At 44.2% G+C, this 22,018-nt stretch overlaps 1 protein-coding gene across 1 annotated transcript in view; it reads left to right on the forward strand.

The window, feature by feature from the left end:
- Positions 1-22,018, forward strand: part of LOC118402527 (cadherin-2-like) — a 104,023-nt gene that overhangs the window by 64,799 nt on the left and 17,206 nt on the right. The window contains exons 3-14 of the mRNA XM_052476877.1: positions 442-662; positions 8,574-8,753; positions 9,688-9,843; positions 10,579-10,723; positions 11,105-11,277; positions 12,346-12,483; positions 13,875-14,060; positions 14,629-14,882; positions 15,292-15,434; positions 16,256-16,489; positions 17,422-17,655; positions 18,388-18,527. Of these exons, the coding sequence (XP_052332837.1) occupies positions 442-662; positions 8,574-8,753; positions 9,688-9,843; positions 10,579-10,723; positions 11,105-11,277; positions 12,346-12,483; positions 13,875-14,060; positions 14,629-14,882; positions 15,292-15,434; positions 16,256-16,489; positions 17,422-17,655; positions 18,388-18,527 (2,204 nt within the window). The remainder of the gene's footprint in view (positions 1-441; positions 663-8,573; positions 8,754-9,687; positions 9,844-10,578; positions 10,724-11,104; positions 11,278-12,345; positions 12,484-13,874; positions 14,061-14,628; positions 14,883-15,291; positions 15,435-16,255; positions 16,490-17,421; positions 17,656-18,387; positions 18,528-22,018) is intronic.

Consider the following 22,018-nt stretch of genomic DNA (forward strand, 5'->3'; position numbering starts at 1 on the left):
GCTGGTGCATCTATTTACCCAGACACAACAGTTCATTTAGCCACAGTCTAATTGGCACATCAGTTTAAAAAACAATGTTTTGGTATTTTAGATATATTCGTTTTGATTCTGCAAGTGCCCTTCAGGGGTTTATCATTTCCCTTTTGCTTTCTTTCTTTTTATTTTTTTTTCACTTAGTTTCTCCTTCTCTTTCTACTGCACCAGTTTTAAACAATACTTTTGGGGCACAGCTTGAAATACATTATGTATGAGTTTTAGGAGGAATTGGAGGCTTTGTGGACTATACCACACAGTCTGGGAGTGGTGTGGGAGGAGGGTCCCTGTCTATCTGGATGTCCGTCTGTCTGTCTGAGTTTCTACTCACTGTCTTTCTGTCTCTCTCCCTGGTTGCCTCAGCTTCAATCTCATGTTCTGTCTCATCTCTCCCCCTCTCTCTTACAGTGAAGTTTGTGAACTGCGGCCAAGGTGGACTGGTGCAGTTCGAGTGCAGTAACCCGTCCGACTTCCGTATAGAGGCTGACGGGGTGGTCTACGCCCTCAGGCCATTCACCGTGTCCACCCTCCGGGCGGTGCCCCTAGTGATCGTGGCCAGAGACGAGACCAATCAGCAGCAATGGCAGACCCAAGTGAGATTAACGCCCCCTATAGGCCAGAGCCAACAGGTACGTCCAACACCTCCGCACACATCCTAGCTCCTTTCCACCCTCTCCTCTCTCTCTCTAATGTTTCTTGATTATTTGTGACTTCGGGTAGCATTGTGGAATGTGGAATGTTCCAATTCCAATTCCGCCCCTGCATCTAATTCCTTCCTCTTATTAGCCTCCACAGCATTCACAGACGATTTGTTCCCTAAATTGTAGCAGGTGTTCCGGGAGACTGGGATGGATGCTCGCTAATTAAAACGTAATGTGTCAATTTGAAGGGGAGCACAATCATATACTCAACGCGGTCAGTGAGTAGCGGCGCCACACACAACAGATGCAGAATAGCTCCTCATAAAGACTGATTTCAATCAGCTTCCTTGTGGCGGCAGCGGCGATGTTTATGGCTGTATCTTTGTCATCCAACCAGAGGGGAGTGCATTGCAGTGCACCCCTAGTGGTGATTCAGAGAACAGGGAGCATCTGTCTCTCGGCTTCAAAGATCCTGCCATTCAGTCAACGTTCTGTAGATGAGGGAGGCCGTGTGATGTGGTTATGTAATCAAGTGTGTAATTGAGAGAGCGAACAGGGATATGAGGAGAAACAACGCTCAAACGGCCGTGTTTGTATTTCTAGCCTCATTCTCAGTCCTGGATGATGTGTTTCTGTTCAGTTCAATGGTCATAACCTGTGAAAGTCTTTCTCTCTCACTAGCTGGAATGGTGTTAATTGGCGAGAGTGCACAGACTCACATTTAAACTCTCTGTCTCGCTCTCTCTCTCGCTCTCTCTCCAATTTTTAGGTCTGATCTTCATACATTGTGGACTCTTATTGTTAATGAATGCCTCTTAATTATGTACAGCACAATGAGCCTCTTTGTTCAACAAAGACACCATCTGAAAAAACATAGTCTTTTCCTCCAGTCATATACAGAACAAATTAGCTGCAGAAGCAGCCCATTTCAAAAGCACCTCTCTGAAACATCACATAAAAGGCGAGTGCCTTCTTTTATAAGCCTCCAGATTAAACACACATTTTTACAGTTATGTCAAATTGGTGTGAGTGCAGTGGGCCAACAGCAGCAGCAGCAGCAGCATTTTGTGGTTTCAAATTAAACTTGTACAGGGGATGATTTAGTGAGAGTTTTGAAAACAGCATTGTTAGGGCGCTGATGCTCATTTACCACAGTGACTCCTGCAGGTATGTGATTTTAATGACACCATTAGTCACACGTGTCGCTCATTTAAAGAGAAATGTACACTTGTCCAGGCCAGATAAACAAGGGCCACAGTAGCTTTTAAATAGAAATAGGAAGACCATCATGGGTAATCATGTCCATTTTAGAAGACTCTGATTGATCCTAGATGTTTGTGTTGTTTTCTATGTGATTGTATGGACAGTTGTTAATTTGGCCTGGATGATTATGGTAGTAATCAATGTTCCCTCTAATTTTTCTCATCACTGAGCAAATTGCAGGTCTGCTGAGCGCAAACTCGAACATTGTGAAAATTCTGTGCAACTTCCAGCGGGTGTTTACTGTGAACACTGAGGCTGTACCCGCTTTAAGTTACAGTTTTAACAGTTGCCATGTAGGCTACTGTAGCTATTTAATCATAATCTAGGCATACCAGAGTGTCCTATCATCAAAAACAATTGACAAAGAGGTGGCTGAAAATGGTGGTGATGTTGAATGCAAGAAATCACAAAATAAAATGCATTATTATTCCCAATCAGACAAATGATGCTACCCTCTGCCTATTGGCTATTTAGCTTATTTAAGCTTGTCTCAAAATGCAACATTGCCCCTTTAAGACATACAAAAGCTTTTTATATGACTTGCTTTTGAAAGATGTCTAGAAATGTACACGTTTTGTGCTCTTGTAGGAAGCAAACCCTCCCCTATTGATGACTACAAATGATCTATAACTGGGGTAATGACTCACTAACTACCAAAGGATATGAACAAAATGTGCACATGTGGCTACATGCAGCTCTCGCTTTGATCTCAAAACAAATGCTTCTCCTGCTGTAAACACTGTCCAGGTCAAAGTAAATGGCACAGATCCATATATGATCTATTTGCATATAGGCCTCCTGCAGCTCTGATTGGTTATGCCGCACGGTCTCTGTAGAGTAAGAGCTGTGTGGTGCGTGTCAATGCAATAGAATCCTACTCCAATGCATTCTGCCTACAACAAAATCTCTTGCATAGTTTGTTTTGTTTCGTTATGTTGCATTGAAAGTGTCTAATATTGAGTTGATTCGATCACCATTGTCACAGTAAAGTGAAACGTTGATTGTGTTAACTAACAGGCAAAACGTTTAGTGAAGTTTAACCTGTTGAGTGTAGGGGGCAGCATTTTGATGCTTGGAAGAAAAGCGTACCTAAATGAAACTGCCTATTTCTCAGGCCAAGAATCTAGAATATGCATATAATTGTCAGATTAGGATAGAAAACACTCAGAAACAACAGTTTCCAAAACTGTCAAAATATTGTCTGTGAGTATAACATAACTGATATTGCAGGCAAAAACCCTAGGAAAATCCAACCCGGAAGTGCTGTTTTTCCTGAAAGCTCTCGGTTCCATTGCCTGCCTTTGCTATATTTAAAAGGATATCTACCAGATTCATTTTCCTATGGCTTCCACATGGTTTGAACAGTCTTTAGACATAGTTTCAGGCTTTTATTTTGAAAAATTAGTGAGAAAGATAACATGTGCCAACAGAACGGAGCAGTCATTTTCTCTCTCACTCCTATTGAAGAAGCTACAGTCCGGTAGAAATATTATCGATTATATATTGTAAAAACAACCTTTGAGGTATGATTATAAAAAACTTTTGACATGTTTCTACGAACTTTACGGATACTATTTCGAATTTTCATCTGCCCCATCATGACCGCTCGAGCCTGTGGATTTCTGAACATAACGCGCCAACCAAATGGAGGTATTTTGGATAGAAAAATAATCTTTATGGAACAAAAGGAACATTTATTGTCTAACTGGGAGTCTCGTGAGTGCAAACATCTGAAGATCATGAAAGGTAAGTGATTCATTTTCTTGCTTTTCTGACTTTCGTGACCAATCTACTTGGCTGCTAGCTGTTTGTAATGTTTTGTCTGCTGAGAGAGATGTCCTTACATAAACACTTGGTATGCTTTCGCCGAAAAGCTTTTTTGAAATCTGACACGCCAGGTGGATTAACAACAAGCTAAACTGTGTTTTGCTATATTGCACTTGTGATTTCATGAAAATTTTATATTTTTAGTAATTTAATATGAATTTGGCGCTGTGCAATTCAGTGGATGTTGACGAAAATTATCCCGCTAACGGGATGGATGCATCAAGAAGTTAATCTCGTGCTTCCCATTGTGGGTTGGTACAGTATTTATTCTGCGCGGCAGTCCATTGGAGCTGCGCAGTAGTCTCTGGGCTACATAGGTAGTAATCAAATCTATAATAGAATATAGAAGTCAATCTCACCAGTTTATTGGGCCACGTGTCAGGGTTTCCCCTAAGATATTTTTTTAGCAGAGGTGGCAAAGTTAGTAAAGGGGGATGGGAGGGGTTGGGGGGTGGTAGTGGACGTGGCCAATGACGTCGTCTATGACAAAAATAATTTGATGACCTCCTCTGCTAAGACAGAATGTTTCTGTTTTAAAGCTAATTTCCTGCAATTCTACACATTTGCCATGAGGCTGAGTGAAAATGAACAGTTTTAATGTAACTGTCCAGTGAAAATCTCACTTTGAAAAGTTCATATTATGTTAACTTCTTGCGGCGACTCATCCCGGATCCGGTATCGTGACTACGGCTCAAGCTCATTACCATAACGCAAAATGCAAAAGAATATTCCTAGAAATATTTAACCTCCACACATTAACAAGTCCAATAGCTCAAATAAAAGATAAACACCTTGTTCATCTAACCAGCAAGTCATATTTCTAAAATGTTTTACGGCGAAAACATAGCACATATTTATATTAGACCACCACCGAAACAAAAGACGAGAGGCAGCCATTTTGTCCCAGAAAATATAAAATTATAAAAGCAGGATTAAAAAATAAATCATTCACTAACCTTTTGAAAATCTTCATCAGATGACAGTAATAGTAAATGTTACACAATACATTTTATTTTTTTTCAATAATATGCCATTTATATCCATAAATCTCGGTTTACAATGACGACATTTTAAAAAATGCTACTCAAATGTCCGGAGAAATGATGATAGCTCCGACAGATAACGTCAGATAACAAGCAATAAACATGACTAAATATACAGGTTCTACATATAGTTACAAAGATACACTTCTTCTTAATGCAACCGCTGTATTACATTTATTTTTAACGTTACAGAATTCGTACACTGGCTATACAATGAGACGGCGCTCAGATATTAGCAGTATGTCTCCTCTACGTTTGGAGTCCACAGAAACCCAAAATAACCACATAAATATTCCCTTACCTTTGATGTTCTTCGATCAGAAGACGTAGAAGGAGTCATACTTACCCAATACATCGTTTGGTTTCACGTTGTGTGTCTCTGTATTAGCATATGCTAACAGCTTCAGCTGAAATGCACCCAAAATGACTTCTGATCCCGCACTCTTGCACATCAAAACTTCAAATTTACATATTATATGTCGACTAAATTGGTCAAACTATGTGCAGAATCGAGCTTTATGATGTTTTTAGCATGTAAAACGATGATCAGCGCGAACAGACAAACCGCCTTCAATTGCTGTTCCTTGGAAAAGAACGTGCCCCAAATCGGCCGCGCGCAATAGAGTGCATGTATTGGAGAGTGACACTAACATTTTCGCCCGCAAAAACGACTAGGGCTCGCGGGATTCTCACAATGAACGCGCCATTTGAAAGCAGGCATCGCGCTGAACACATACATACTGTTCCCAGATCGGTAGCTGCCTGGGAAGGGTGGGGGCGATGACGTCAAAGTTGACCCAACTTTTGACAAGAGAGAGTTTGGGAGAAAGGCTGCCCTGAGAGTTCTGCTTTACATACAGACATAATTTAAACGGTTTTAGAAACTTTAGAGTGTTTTCTATTCAATAATAATCATTATATGCATATATTAGCAATTTTGGGAAAAAATATTTTCAGTTTACTATGGGCACGCACTTCCTCCAAAGGGGGCAGTATTGAGGCCTAGTCTTAAGAGGTTAACTCATACCCAAATAACTATGGTATATAGCTCCATAATAATTTTTTCATACTTTATATCTGGTTTTAGTCGTTTAAGTCGACCCTGAAAATGTTTTACCAAATACATCATGTTTCTTCGGAAGAGCTGGTTACAATTTAGCAGCAGCGGCCCGCCATTGTTAAATTAATATAGGGGAAACACTGGTGTGGTTATGTGGTTCTCTCTCCAATGCAATGATTGTCATGAATTATCATCATGTGATCCATAATCACATCAGCGGTTAGATGCTATATTAGCAAACACTGCGAACGCATCGGCCCTAAGGGAATGTTTTAATCAATGAAAAAGTAATGATTGGCTTAGCAGTCTCAGCCCCAGCACAGTCACATATATCTATCTGTGTGTGTGGCTACAGACAAGTACAAAATCGCCTAGGGTGACCTTCCCAACCACCACGACCATCAGCATAAACATCACCACAAGAGTCGGGCTGAAAACCAAGACCTACCCTAGGCTTTAGAGAGGGCGATTTTATACTTGTCTATAGCCACGCACGCATGCATGCACACACACACACACACACACACACACACACACACACACACACACACACACACACACACACACACACACACACACACACACACACACACACACACACACACACACACACGCCACAATCTCTCTCACACACAGTACACAAACACTCCCAAGCTCTCAGGGATACTGAAGTGTAGTCTAGCAGTCAGAGGATGTAGGGGGCAGAGAGACCTCCAGTACTCTCCAGAGATAGATAGATGTGACTGTGCTGGGGCTGAGACTGCTAAGCAAACCCTCCACACCATTCATCATTCCCACCGCCAGGTCAGAAATAATTACCGCTCTCACTCTCTCCTTCGGTTTAATAGGGTAATAGATATTTCTGATGCATGTTCCCCGCTATCTGTCCGCTTGCCTCTCTGCATTTCAAATGTGTGAAAGCAGCATAATCGGATTTCAAACATGATTAGTGGAGGCGCTCCGACATCTCCGCAGATGGTCAGGGAGGGGCTGCGTGCATGGTGAGGCTGCGTGGGATGGGGCTCGTGTTGTAACGTGGCAAAACTGTAATTAATTTGGCTGTTTGCACAGACTGTGGCTTTAGGTTCGTTTTAGTGCTTTGGATATTGTGTAACAAATTGACGATCAGTAATTACAGACGGACGAGAGAGAGAGAGTTAAGAAGGGACTTTCTGAAGCGTGACTGTTCTACAGGATGACTGTTCTACAGGATGACTGCTCTACAGGATGACTGTTCTACAGGGTGACTGTTCTACAGGATGACTGTTCTACCTATGTTTGCCAGCGTCTTGTTTACATTTTCTATCGGGCATTCAAGGTTATTGTGACTTCTCTGGCGCTACTTGGGTCTCACTCCCAACAGTCTCTCTCTCTGTGGAACAGCGGAGGCAAATGGAGCCATCTGGCTATATAGAGTCTGGCTTGCAGGTACCATCCTGCTTTGTTTCAAATCACTTTCATTACAGCCAAGGGAGGATGGCACATCCATTTTAGAAGCCTGTGTGTGTGTGTGTGTGTGTGTGTGTGTGTGTGTGTGTGTGTGTGTGTGTGTGTGTGTGTGTGTGTGTGTGTGTGTGTGTGTGTGTGTGTGTGTGTGTGTGTGTGTGTGTGTGTGTGTGTGTGTGTGCCTGTTTGTGTGTGTGTGCCTCTGTGTGCGTGCATTCTTTTATCAGGAAATGAGAGGAGGTCTGTGATTTAAAGCTAACTGAGGGGCTACAGTACTATCCTCGACAAAGAATCTCAAACACTACTCTCATTCCCAGCCATGGAGAAGAGAGCCTGGGAAGAGAGGCTGTTCAAAAACATCATCACATGTATGAAGGCAATGTTAGCCTTCACTTCTCAAAAACAAAATGGATCCTAAAATATAATATGACCACATAAAAAAGACTCCCCCTCGTATGTTGGGTCCTCTAGCTGGTATAGTTCAATTAGTATGTTTACATGCACACTAATAATTCGATATTAAACTGATTATGGCAGTAGGTCGAGTGTAGCTTTAGTCATGTAAACATCGTAATCGGCCTAAGGTCATAATCGAAGTCAGCATACGCCGATTAAAACACCTGGTTTTCGGAGCAATCTTTGGAAGAATTAGGAAATGTAAACACCTTAATCTGAATTCAAGCTGTGTATTTTATCTGTGCATGTTCTAGCACTAGCCGAGCGAGCCTCCCTCTTATTATGGCGGCAGCGTAGCCTATTGGTTAGAGCGTTGGACTAGTAACCGGAAGGTTGCGAGTTCAAACCCCCGAGCTGACAAGGTACAAATCTGCCCCTGAACAGGCAGTTAACCCACTGTTCCCAGGCCGTCATTGAAAATAAGAATATGTTCTTAACTGACTTGCCTGGTTAAATAAAGGAAAAATTAAAAATTATGCCCAAGTTAATTTTGATTGCTGATATTCTGCATTTATCACTCCTATCAGGTAGCCTGATTTCAGATGTGTCCATGTAAACAGGATTATTCATGAAATCATTATTCTTGCAAAGCATGTAAACGTTTGATATTAACAAAGCATGCAAAATGATATTACCAAAAACTGTTTTAGGCTGTCAAGAATTTACATTCTCTTGAATTATTTCCATAACTTCATTGGTAGGTAAAGATAATTTGTCTTCTGGCTACTGTATAAAAGGTCTACCTAAAGCCATTGGTTTTTACATGTGTCAAGTTGGTAAACAGATGTTATTTCTCTCCTCCAGGTCCAAGATATCCCAGCTCCCCCAGCTCTGTCCCAGGGTCTCCAGGAGATCTGGTTCCCATCGCGGCAGACAGACAGCAGCTCTGTGGGCCAGCTCAAACGCATGAAAAGGGACTGGGTAATCCCCCCAATCAACGTCCCAGAGAACTCCAGAGGAGAGTTCCCCCAGGACCTGGTCCGGGTAAGATGCCACACACATAGGCACACACACACACACACACACACACACACACACACACACACACACACACACACACACACACACACACACACACACACACACACACACACACACACACACACACACACACACACACACACACACACACACACACACACACCGGTTATCCACAACCTGAAAGGAGACGGTACCCTTATTCTGAGCTTCATGGTTCTATGGAGCAGCAGCAGATTTTTGACCGGTCATTTCTGTTCTACCAGCATTATCACTCAATCCACCACCATATTGACTCCACGTCCTGAAAGGTCAAGTGCTTGTGCTAAAGTATCTGATTTCCCTCTCCCAGTCAGGCAAGCCGTCACTATGAATGTCCCTGCTATTATGTAGCTTTAGAGATGAGAGTGAAAAGGACAAAGAGCCCTCCAGTGGCTTGTTTCCCTCAGGTTTCTGTTGAGATATTATCCTCACCTTATCATGTGCTCAAGGGGCAAGGGGTGGGTGGATATGAATGATGGAGGACTGGCTATCCTTCTCATGTCAGTTAAGAAGTATATCCTTTCTCAACATAAGCTTACTGGTTCCTGACATAGTGCTAAATCCAGTATATACTGTCTGTGTGTATTATATTTAATCCAGAAGCATTAGGGGGCTGAGTTTAATGGATGACACAAGGGAGAGGCACCAGGCACCATCCAGACACACCATGGATACCAAGGCTTATGGGTAGAGATAGACAGGCCAGGGAAGACACAGAGGCTCAAATACATCACACTCACATATAGTTTAGACACATACACACACGCAAGGGAGGAAGATCTGTCTGTACCACTCACCAACAGGACTCTATGCTGGGCGACACACCAACACCGAACAGTTTATATACCCACAATTGATTATTGATCATTTACCAACATACTTTTGGGTTCTGAAACAGATCCGGTCGGACAATGACAAGAACCGCTCCCTGAGGTACAGTGTGACTGGACCAGGAGCTGACCAGCCGCCCACTGGCATCTTCATCATCCACCCCATCTCTGGAGAGCTGTCCGTCATGAAACCCCTGGATAGAGAACACATTTCCAACTTCCATGTAAGTCTCATACACGCACACATGGATCTACGTGAGAGAGAGGAGATGATTAGGACCACGCATACCGACAAAGTCAAGATCCACTTTGGATCAAAACATTGTTATTTTCTAGCCAAATAACGGGAAGGTGGAGCAATAGTGTATGTGGGTCCTATTCATCCCAAGCTTTCTTTGGTTCAGCACCACCTCAAGTGATGTGCATTCACTTTAGGTGATAGAGAGAGAAGCTTGGCCTTGTGCAGTTCAGTGAACAGGGGAAACAGCAGACATGCTGAACAGTTACAGTAAAAGGTTTCTAAACAGTGTACCAAGCATTAAGCATTCTTTATCCAGAGGTATGTGTCCTCTTTGGCTAACACATTGTCTGTATACTCCAGGAGGTTGACTGGCATGTGCTCAAGGTCCCTTGGTAGTCAGGGTGAGACTTGTATTAGACAGTGGGCAGACAGATAAATTGCAGGTTTGTAATGAAAGTATAATGGAGCAGGCATCGCTGGAAGCGCTGCACTGTGAACAAACAAGCATTTACATTATTGAAAGGTACATTTCTGGGTTTATTTTTTTTCTATAATTGGAAATAGCTGAAGTAAGAGAGCCATTGCAATGCCAAAGTTCTGCTCAGGCAAATGTAAGTGTTTTTGCTGAATGTTTATTGTTTGGTTCTTGCATGCATGTGTAGGCATGTGTCCACCACAGTCAGCTGAGTGCTGATATCTCTCTGGTGTCTCCCAACAGCTGAGAGCCCATGCTGTGGATCTGAATGGTAACCAAGTAGAGAGTCCCATCGACATTGTAATCAATGTGATTGACATGAACGACAACCGGCCAGAGTTCATCCATCAGATATGGAACGGCACGATCCCTGAGGGCTCTAAACCAGGTAGTGGCCTAGACCAACCTCCCAGCCTTCCTATCCTCTGGCCTTCGGGGCCACTAAGCTATCACTAGATAAAACAGCATTGATTAATCACAGGGGGTAATCATTTTGTTAATTTTGCTGGTGTTCGATATGGATAAGATCTTTGCCAATAGAATGTATTCTCTTGTGGAAGTGCTTTGTCAACATTTCAGACAAAGCCAACGTTTTTTGGGGGCTATGTTTTGTCTTTGCTCCATATTAGTCAACGGATCCTCATAAAAGGGAAGTAGTTTAATGACCGTAGGTAAATTAAATGCAGTACTGAAATAAAACAAGGTCATACTGTTTTAAAAACCCTTGTTAAATCCCCTATTTGCATCTTCTGTCTGTCTTGTCACTCAGGGACCTTTGTTATGACGGTAACGTCTGTTGACAAAGATGACCCCAAAACAGCCAATGGGATGCTGCGCTACAAGATTGTATCCCAGAATCCTGAGAGCCCGACATCCAACATGTTCACCATCAACAATAAGACAGGAGGCATCATTACCGTCGCAGCCGGCCTGGACAGAGAGGTACGCAGATCAGGAGTTTGTGTATGCGTGTGCACGTGCATATTTGTGCCTATTAAACCCCCAATGCAGTAGCATTAAGGTTACAGTCCCAGTATCAGAGCAATTAATCACATTAATTCATGTGTGCGCCTCCTTTGCTGCACACCACTCCTCTAACATGCATAAGTCAAGATATCCTTTCCTTTGTTTACCTAAATGAGCTGTGGATTGCAGATACAGATTTGAAAACAAACAGAACAGTGTAGTTTTGGGTTGTTTTTGCTGATGATAATCTTCACTGTGTCTCAAAACTAATTAAGCTCGCTAAGCATGACTGATTGCCGTTTTACCAACGGAGCCCAGAAATGGACTCATCGCCCACTTCATACTTATTGCCTCTAACAAGGAGGCAACATGCATCATTGAGCAGATAAATGTTTATTTTTCTCCCCGTTGCTATTAATGGGAACACTCTCCTATTTAATTGCATGGCGATGGTCTTGCTTATACTGGATGGAAGTGACAAAATAAATATATAAGTTGAGGTGGGGAAACAAAGCCAGTTGGTGCAATTCTGGCGAGGGCAATCTGGCTAGCTGGCCTGCTATATCAAGTTCACCCCTGGGGCCACTGTTATAGCTGTTATATGTACGGCAGTTGCCACCGTGAAAGTAATTTGCCCAATTCTCATTACCTAGTCACTTGAGTGGCTTTTAATGTGAAGGGAGTAATTTATTACAGTGGGATTACCCATCATGCACCATGATGCTACACATAGTGGAAATGTGGAAGTGTTGCACTCCCACAGCAAGCAGACTTCTTTCTATAAATCCTTTCTCTCTCCACAGGGAAATGATGTAGACTTGATCATTGTGAGAATAACTAGGATTCCTCAACATCCTCATTGTGGTTTGACAGATATTAGTTTGTTAGGATAAGAGAAATTGAATTGAATAATTTAGAGAAATTAAAAATGATCATTAGTTTGGTTTATGTAAGATTCAACCTACACGTAAGGCTCAACACAAGGGTTTAGGTGTTATTCGTATACAGAGTTAATTATTTTCCAACATGTTATTCTTCTTGCAGAAAGTGCCTCAGTACACGTTGATCATCCAGGCCACAGACATGGAGGGCAACCCCATGTACGGTCTCTCCAACACCGCCACCGCCGTCATCAAAGTCACGGACATCAATGACAACCCACCGGAGTTCACTGCAGAGACGGTGAGAAAGAACACAGCTTCACATCCATGTACTACACCACACTGTGTGTTACAGTCATAGCACTGTCACACTGTCTATGTGTACATAACCCACACACATTTACATTACATTTAAGTCATTTAGCAGACGCTCTTATCCAGAGCGACTTACAAATTGGTGCATTCACCTTATGACATCCAGTGGAACAGCCACTTTAAAATAGTGCATCTAAATCTTTTAAGGGGGGTGAGAAGGATTACTTTATCCTATCCTAGGTATTCCTTAAAGAGGTGGGGTTTCAGGTGTCTCCGGAAGGTGGTGATTGACTCTGCTGTCCTGGCGTCGTGAGGGAGTGTGTTCCACCATTGGTCGGCCAGAGCAGCGAACAGTTTTGACTGGGCTGAGCGGGAACTGTACTTCCTCAGTGGTAGGGAGGCGAGCAGGCCAGAGGTGGATGAACGCAGTGCCCTTGTTTGGGTGTAGGGCCTGATCAGAGCCTGGAGGTACTGAGGTGCCGTTCCCCTCACAGCTCCGTAGGCAAGCACCATGGTCTTGTAGCGGATGCGAGCTTCAACTGGAAGCCAGTGGAGAGAGCGGAGGAGCGGGGTGACGTGAGAGAACTTGGGAAGGTTGAACACCAGACGGGCTGCGGCGTTCTGGATGAGTTGTAGGGGTTTAATGGCACAGGCAGGGAGCCCAGCCAACAGCGAGTTGCAGTAATCCAGACGGGAGATGACAAGTGCCTGGATTAGGACCTGCGCCGCTTCCTGTGTGAGGCAGGGTCGTACTCTGCGGATGTTGTAGAGCATGAACCTACAGGAACGGGCCACCGCCTTGATGTTAGTTGAGAACGACAGGGTGTTGTCCAGGATCACGCCAAGGTTCTTAGCGCTCTGGGAGGAGGACACAATGGAGTTGTCAACCGTGATGGCGAGATCATGGAACAGGCAGTCCTTCCCCGGGAGGAAGAGCAGCTCCGTCTTGCCGAGGTTCAGCTTGAGGTGGTGATCCGTCATCCACACTGATATGTCTGCCAGACATGCAGAGATGCGATTCGCCACCTGGTCATCAGAAGGGGGAAAGAACACAGTACACACATGTAAGTTCTGACATCCTAAGTACATCAGGCAGACAAAGAGAGGAGATGAGCGAGAGCAGAGGAGAAGAGAGCAGAGAAAGGTGCTGAATGTATTTGTGAGAGATGCTTCCCCTCTGTGTAATGTAAGTGTATTGTTTTTCTATCAGACCGAGATGGTGAAGATAACATGATAAGTTGCTGTGGACATTTATTTACCTGAAATGTCGGGAGTGTAGTGCTGGAGCACAGAGCCTGTGTTTTCCACTGGCGCAGCAGTATGTCTAACTGCTCTCTAACTGCTCTCTGTCCCATCCCCCATCTTTTATTAATGCAGTTCTTTGGAGAGGTGCCTGAGAACCGGGTGAATGTCATCGTGGCCAACCTAACGGTGACAGACAAAGACCAGCCCAACACGCCAGCCTGGAACACTGTCTACAAGATCACCGGGGGCGACCCCACCGGCAGGTTCTCCGTGCCAACCGACCCCACCACTAACGAGGGCCTGGTAACTGTTGTCAAGGTGAGACTGGCTGCTACCCCCTCAGACTCAATCCACCCCCCCATGGGGGCCCCCCTAGGGGTCACTGACCATGAATAGCGAAGACAGCCCTTAAAGATTAAATGAATAGTTTATAATGCCTTCTATGTTTGCAAGCTATAGGAGTTATCTATAGCAGAGAGAGCAAAGGTGCATGTCAACTGTTTTATTTAACTCTCTCTGTGTGTGTGTGTGTGTGTGTGTGTGTGTGTGTGTGTGTGTGTGTGTGTGTGTGTGTGTGTGTGTGTGTGTGTGTGTGTGTGTGTGTGTGTGTGTGTGTGTGTGTGTGTGTGTGTGTGTGTGTGTGTGTGTGTGTGTGCGTGCGCGTGTGTGTGTGTATAGCAATTGAAGACTAACTGGTCAACTGTTGTAGAACTAGCTACAGTAGCTCCTACTTGACTTCTCCTGGGCTCTTTGTCATATAGCATTAGAAAAATAATACTAATATTTTACCGATCAAGAAAAACAGAATAAATACTTTATCCATCCATTCTCTTACACTCAATGAAACATACAGTACACTTATATACTGTTGTTTTCCTCCCTACAGCCAATCGACTATGAGATCAGCAGGACGTACGTGTTGACGGTGGTAGCGGTGAACGAGGTGTCCCTCGCCCGGGGCATCCACTCCCCTCGCCAGTCCACCGCCACGGTCTCCATCAGGGTCATCGATGTCAACGAGAGCCCTAACTTTGAACCCAACCCCAAACTCATCAAACTTGAGGAGGGGATGCAACCAGAATCAGCACTAACCACCTTCACAGCACAGGACCCTGATAGATTCATGCAGCAGACCATTAGGTAGTAATGACACTAAATAGCTGTATTCATGCAGAATTGTTCATACAGTTTGCTCAAAGCACTGACTAGCATTACGTCAATGAAAACATTCCCTTTTACTGAACATTCAACACCTTTAGCCTTACATTTACATGTCTGCATGAGAGAAAAACTAACATGTAAGGTTGTCTTGTATCTTCTGTAAGCTTTCCTCGTCCTCTGTAAATGTACACACTGAAGAAGGCTGTGAAGCCGGATGCAGTGAAAATCATTTTAAAAAGTAGAATCAGGAAGTAAGCTTTGTGTGACATCTTTTTGAGTGCAGACCCATTACACCTTTTTGTTTGTCTGAATGTGCGGGTTTTACGCACCAATCAAGCTTGTGGGAGAGCGCAATGGTTCTCTTTTGACTCGTCCTTTGTATTCTCAGATACACCAGGCTCTCAGACCCAGCCAACTGGCTGAGAATCGACCCTAACACCGGGCACATCACAACCATCGCCGTCCTGGACCGTGAATCGCCCTACGTGAAGGACAACATGTACAGCGCCACCTTCCTGGCCTCTGACAGCGGTACGTAGCCTAGCCATCAGGCTCTAATATCTGCTTCTCACAAGTAACCTAGGAGAATATTGTTTTTAGCAAGGAAAAATGTCAAACCTAGCTACCTTGTTCAAGGTTAACATTGTCCCTGACATCAATGTAGCAAAAGCTACCCTGTTGAAGGAATTGTTTCCGAGGCAGCCCAGACTAAACAGACACACTGTGGACGTGTTCACCTCTCTCCTCTCTCCTTCCCTGAATGGATTTACCTCTGTTCAGGTTTAGCCTGTTCCACGGAGCACAACACAGGCCAATAGGCTTAAACTCACCCAATATAGAGTTTTCTCAGCATTAATAGGTTAGGATTGGATGACTAGCTCCTTTGAGCGTGGCCTGAATGGCAAAAAAAGCCTCTTAGCCCCATGAATACATAGAGGAGCTGAGGCTCTGGGGCTCCGGGGCTAAGGCAACGACAGTAGGCTCTTCTCTGTCTGTCTGCTTTAGTATTCTCACCCCGTGGCCTCCCCCTTCGTCAGGAAGACACACTCACTTCAGATCACACACCCAGACCCTCTGCCCTCCCCCCATCTGGAGGGGTCCTGTCCCTGCAGGGTGGCTGCTGCTGCTCCTCTATGCCCTAGTTTACCACCAAGCACCAGGCTCAGGATAAGGACTTTATGCATTACCACAGTGCAGTGAGACATCATGCATTAAAATGAGGCAGATCACTTCTTTATATATTTCCCCTTATGGTTATGTTGATTTATTAAAATCTATATTTTTATCAATGTACGTGTGTGTGTGTGTGCGTGTCTGTGTGTGTCTCTGTCTGTGTGTGTTGTCCCGTCCAGGCATCCCCCCAGCGAGCGGTACAGGCACCCTGCAGATCTTCCTGCTGGACATAAATGACAACGCGCCCCATGTCTACCCCCAGGAGACTGAGATGTGTGAGAAACCTGAGCCCAACGGCTTCAACATCACAGCACTTGACGGAGACCTCAGCCCCAATGCCGGACCCTTCGCATTCGAGCTGGCTAACAGGCCCTCAGACATACAGAGAAACTGGACCATCACACGGCTCAGTGGTAAGACACAACCATAACAAAATGAGGGCTAATCAATATACCTGGGCCTGTGGGTTGGCAGTACTTCTGGTTTTCATTCTTCCCATGTAATCAGAGACCGATTTAGACCTGGGTCACCAAGAGCCATTCTGGCCAATAAATTACATTCATCAATTAACTGCCAGTGAAAATGGAGAACCACCGTGTGGCCCTAGTTATTTGGATGGTGATAATAGGGTTTGGGACTGTATGTGCTTGGCACTGGCATAGAGGCAGTACTATATAGGCTTCATGTCCAAGGGTTGACATGTGGTTTCAGGCTTTCCATAGGGTCAGGTGCAGTGACCTATAACAGTAGACAGTGTTCTCAGTGTGGGTTCCTCACATGACCTTAATGTAGACAATGTACTATAAAAGAGATTAATAGCAGGCCTTCGCTTTATCAAGCAGCTCACTAATTGATTATGCTAATTATGCCAACACAAAAAAAGAGGAATGACTCATTTGTTGTGCGTTGCTAGCGGTTAGATGTTGTGAGTGTAAACCATAGTGAATAAATATCTTAATAGTATAACAGCCAAATGGTTAGTAGGAGCTGGAGGAGTTTAGCCTAAGCTCCATTATCAAAAGGTCATCAGCGGGTTTATAAAATTATAAATATAAATCCTGACCATGTTTTGGATGACATATGCTGGCAACGTCCAGGTATAGGAAGTTATGCTGTTCTGTTCAGCTTTTTTCCCCAGTAGTAATAAGTTGATTATCTCATTTCTAATAAGTTCAGAGATGAAATAGTTGCACTTGGATTTGTTATGTAGAGGTCAAGCTTAGTGTTGTTTTGTGTTATTTAGTTTTTTGTCATGAAGTAACATTTTTCTATTTCTCTCGCTTTCTCTTCCTTTACATCTCCCTCCCTCCTGCTCTCATCCTCCCCCACTCCCTCTCACCCCCAGGTGACTTTGCCCAGTTGAGCCTGAAGATCGGTTTCCTGGAAAGCGGCATCTACGAAATCCCTATCATCATCACTGACTCTGGCAACCTGCCCATGTCCAACACATCCTACCTGCGGGTCAAGGTGTGTCAGTGTGACCACAACGGGGACTGCACCGACCAGCAGCACATTGTCGCTGCAGGGCTGGGCACGGGCGCCATCATCGCCATCCTGCTCTGCATCATTATCCTGCTCAGTGAGTGTCCCACTGCCGCTTTGCCTCAGTGCACGCATGCACACACACACACACACACACACACACACACACACACACACACACACACACACACACACACACACACACACACACACACACACACACACACACACACACACACACACACACACACACACACCGGACACCAGTGCCGTCACTCCGCCCACCGCACACATACAGTGGCTTGCGAAAGTATTCACCCCCTTGGCAGTTTTCCTATTTTGTTGACTTACAACCTGGAATTAAAATAGATTTTTGGGGGGTTTGTATCATTTGATTTACACAACATGCTTTGAAGATGCAAAATCTTGTTTTATTGTGAAACAAAGCATGAACTCCAAGTAAAAATCTATTCAAATTACAGGTTGTAATGCAACAAAATAGGAAAAAACGCCAAGGGGGATGAATACTTTTACAAGGCACTGTACAAAACAAGATAAATGTCACCCCTTACCATTCCTAAACATAGCCGCAGGGATTGTTAAGGAGCTAAACGTCATGCCCAAGAGATAGCAGTAGATTATTTCTGGATTACCCAAAAGATAGATAGCACTGATCAATCTCGTGGCACGGTTTACATTCTGAATTGATTTACATGTGTATGCAAAATATCTTATGTTTTGTAATATGGGATATTTTGCTCTCTTTTTATTTCTTTATATCTCTCTCTCTCGATCCCTTTCTGCCTCCCTTTCCATTCCTCCTCTGTAGTTCTTGTGTTGTTGTTTGTGGTATGGATGAAGCGTCGTGATAAGGAGCGTCAGGCCAAGCAGCTGCTTATTGACCCTGAGGACGATGTCAGAGACAACATCCTGAAGTATGACGAGGAGGGAGGAGGAGAAGAGGACCAGGTAGAGAAACACACACACACACACAGTCACACACACTCACATATACTAACATATATACACACACACACATGCATGCAGACGTGCACACACACACACAGTCACACACACTCACATATACTAACATATACACACACACACACACACACACACACACACATGCATGCAGACGTGCACACACACACACACACACACACACACACACACACACACACACACACACACACACACACACACACACACATACACACACACACACACACACACACACACAGTCACACACACTCACATATACTAACATATATACACACACACATGCATGCAGACGTACACACACACACACACACACACACACACACACACACACACACACACACACACACACACACACACACACACACACACACACACACACACACACACACACACACACACACACACACACACACAAGACGTCAGATTAATTACAATACTAACCCACACTTTTTGTAATAAACTCCAGTTATTACAAGGGAATGATTTTGTAAATGTCTGGTAATATCATTAACAAATGGAGTGTGTTCTTGCCATGGGCCCATTTTGTGATGGACTCCACACACTGGGCCAGGTAGTGTTCAGGGCTGGTTATTGCAGCGATAATGTAATTGGGAGACAGACATCTGCTGCTGTGTTATAATGAAGCTCCATCTACATATCTACCAATGATTGAGCAGGAGGGAACATGCACACACAAAGGCGTACACACACAGGGACACACACACCCACACACACACAGGCCCACACACAAACAGACACACATACACACACACACTGGCACACACACACATACACACAGGCACTCATACACAGAGGCAAACACACATAAGGATGTGCACACACAGAAGTACACACACACCCAGAAACACACACACACACACACACTGTAATGTCTGTAGACACTTTGATATAACCCTCCTCAAAGACCTTAGAAGCAGGAAGGCTGACACATTTCATATTTATCGAAAGAAAACAAGCTTCCATTTTGAGCTAGGGGGAGGAGGAGGGATGGATGTCAGAAGGAAATGGTCTTGTCTATGGAATCTGGAAGTCAGTCCGTCGGGGCTGTATTGTGGGTAAAAAATGAACCAGACTGTCCCAGTGATGTGGACTATATAATGCCTCACCTCTGTTCTCCCTATCTCTCCTGCTGGGGAGGAAATTGAAGTGTCAGTGCAGTGGCCGCTCGGCGCTCTCAAAGTTTTTTTTTAGTTGCTGACTGCCATTACCTGGGTTTTTATTAGTCCATGTGGCACGCATTCTACCAAGAGGAGACAGATGATCAGCACACACACTGGCCATGTGGGAAGTGGAGAATAATGTGGTGCAGAAAGAATATCAAATTCCAGAAACTTCTGTGGAAGTTTTGTAAGTTGATAGAGAAACTCAATCGTGATGAGTGTTATTTGAGCCCTGCCTGGACTTAAATGCAGTCTCAAACTGAAGTACATCTTTGGGTAACACTTTATTTGGATTGTTCTAAGTAGATGGTTTGTACAGTGGCTTACGAAAGTATTCACCCCCCTTGCATTTTTCATATTTTGTTGCATTACAACCTGCTTAGTAATTTTGCATATGTTGACCACATTTAAACTAACTATCCACTAACCCAAATCCTTATCCTAACTCTAAACTTAACCCTTACCCTAGCCCTAACCATACCCTAACCCTTATTCTTGACCTAACCTTAGCAAGCATTTGCTTATCGACATATTGTTTGTTGATAGTATGACAATCTGTAAATCATCTACATGGGACTATCCAAATAAAGTTTTACCTCTTGATCTCTGTCTAGTTTTTCAAAGGACCCCAGTAGAACGCTGCATATGATGTCGTTATAAATACATATGGAAATTGTTATTTCGAGGCCACACAAACAAAATAGCTTGAAGATCTGGAAAACCAGTCCTGTTATTAAATTACCACCGGGCTGTTTTTTCTTGACAGAACAAACCTGTTTATGCAGCCGCACCAGGTATCCCAATTAATCATTCAATTGTCAAATGGGAAAAAAGGGTGGAAAACAGTAATCCTCACTCAGAGGAAGGACGCAGTCAGTCAATAGGCACAGCTCAGGGCCTTTAAGCAGAATATTCAATAGATATTTGAAGTGAAAATAGGGCCTAAGAAATTCCCCCCCTTACGTGATGAGTTTGTTTATCCGATGTTGTTGTGGTTGTTTACTGCCCAGCTCCACCCATTTTAAGATCAAGGGGAGGCTAAAGTCCAACATTGGAATGTCCAGCCACAGTGTTGGTGATTCATTGTGCTGTCCGGGCGTGGCAGGGGAAATGATATGTCTGCGGGTTGGTGCTTAGTGGTGTGATGTGTGAAGAATGGTTACCTTGAGGGCGTAGTGTGTCATCATTATCCAGTTGTGGCTCTGTGACTGTAATTTTATGGCGTCGTTCTCTGTTACTAAGCCCTGACCTCTTTGATGACCCTGTAGCGTAGAAGGTCATGGAAGGGTCACAGGGAGATGGGCTGGGAGGAGGACAGAGGCTAGAGGGGACGCACACATGGCATTCTGCTCTAGGATGTGTAACGGCCATTGTCCCCTTCCAGCCAATGTGACTGTCAATCTGTGTGTTTGGATGTTTATATTAAGAGAAACATGATCAATGTGTTTATATTAAATGAAGCATGATCCATGTGTTTTTATTAAGATAAACATGATCCATGTGTTTTTATTAAGATAAACATGATCCATGTGTTTTTATTAAGATAAACATGATCCATGTGTTTTTATTAAAATAAACATGATCCATGTGTTTATATTAAATGAAGCATGATCCATGTGTTTTTATTAAGATAAACATGATCCATGTGTTTTTATTAAGATAAACATGATCCATGTGTTTCTATTAAAATAAACATGATACGATGCCTCCAGAGTGGCGCAGCGGTCTAAGGTACTGCAGCGGTCTAAGGCACTGCAGCGGTCTAAGGCACTGCAGCGATCTAAGGCACTGCAGCGGTCTAAGGTACTGCAGCGGTCTAAGGCACTGCAGCGGTCTAAGGCACTGCAGCGGTCTAAGGTACTGCAGCGGTCTAAGGCACTGCAGCGGTCTAAGGCACTGCAGCGATCTAAGGCACTGCAGCGGTCTAAGGCACTGCAGCGGTCTACGGTGTCACTTATGGACCCGGGTTTAATCCCGGACTGTATCACAAACGGCCGTGATCGGAAGTCCCAGAGGGCGGCGCACAATTGGCCCAGCGTCGTACGGTTTAGGGGAGGGTTTGGCCTGCGGGGGGCTTTACTTGGCTCATCGCACTCTAGCGACCCCTTGTGGTGGGCTGACCTCAGTTGTCAGTTGAACAGTGTTTCCTCCTACACATTGGTGCGGCTGGCTTCTGGGTTAAGCGGACAGGTGTTAAGAAGCGCGGTTTAGCTGTTTTTCGGAGGACACATGACTAGACCTTCACCTCCCGAGCCCGTTGAGGTTGCAGCAGTGAGA

The sequence above is a fragment of the Oncorhynchus keta genome, chromosome 23, assembly GCF_023373465.1.
Source record: "Oncorhynchus keta strain PuntledgeMale-10-30-2019 chromosome 23, Oket_V2, whole genome shotgun sequence".
Lineage (NCBI taxonomy): Eukaryota > Metazoa > Chordata > Actinopteri > Salmoniformes > Salmonidae > Oncorhynchus > Oncorhynchus keta.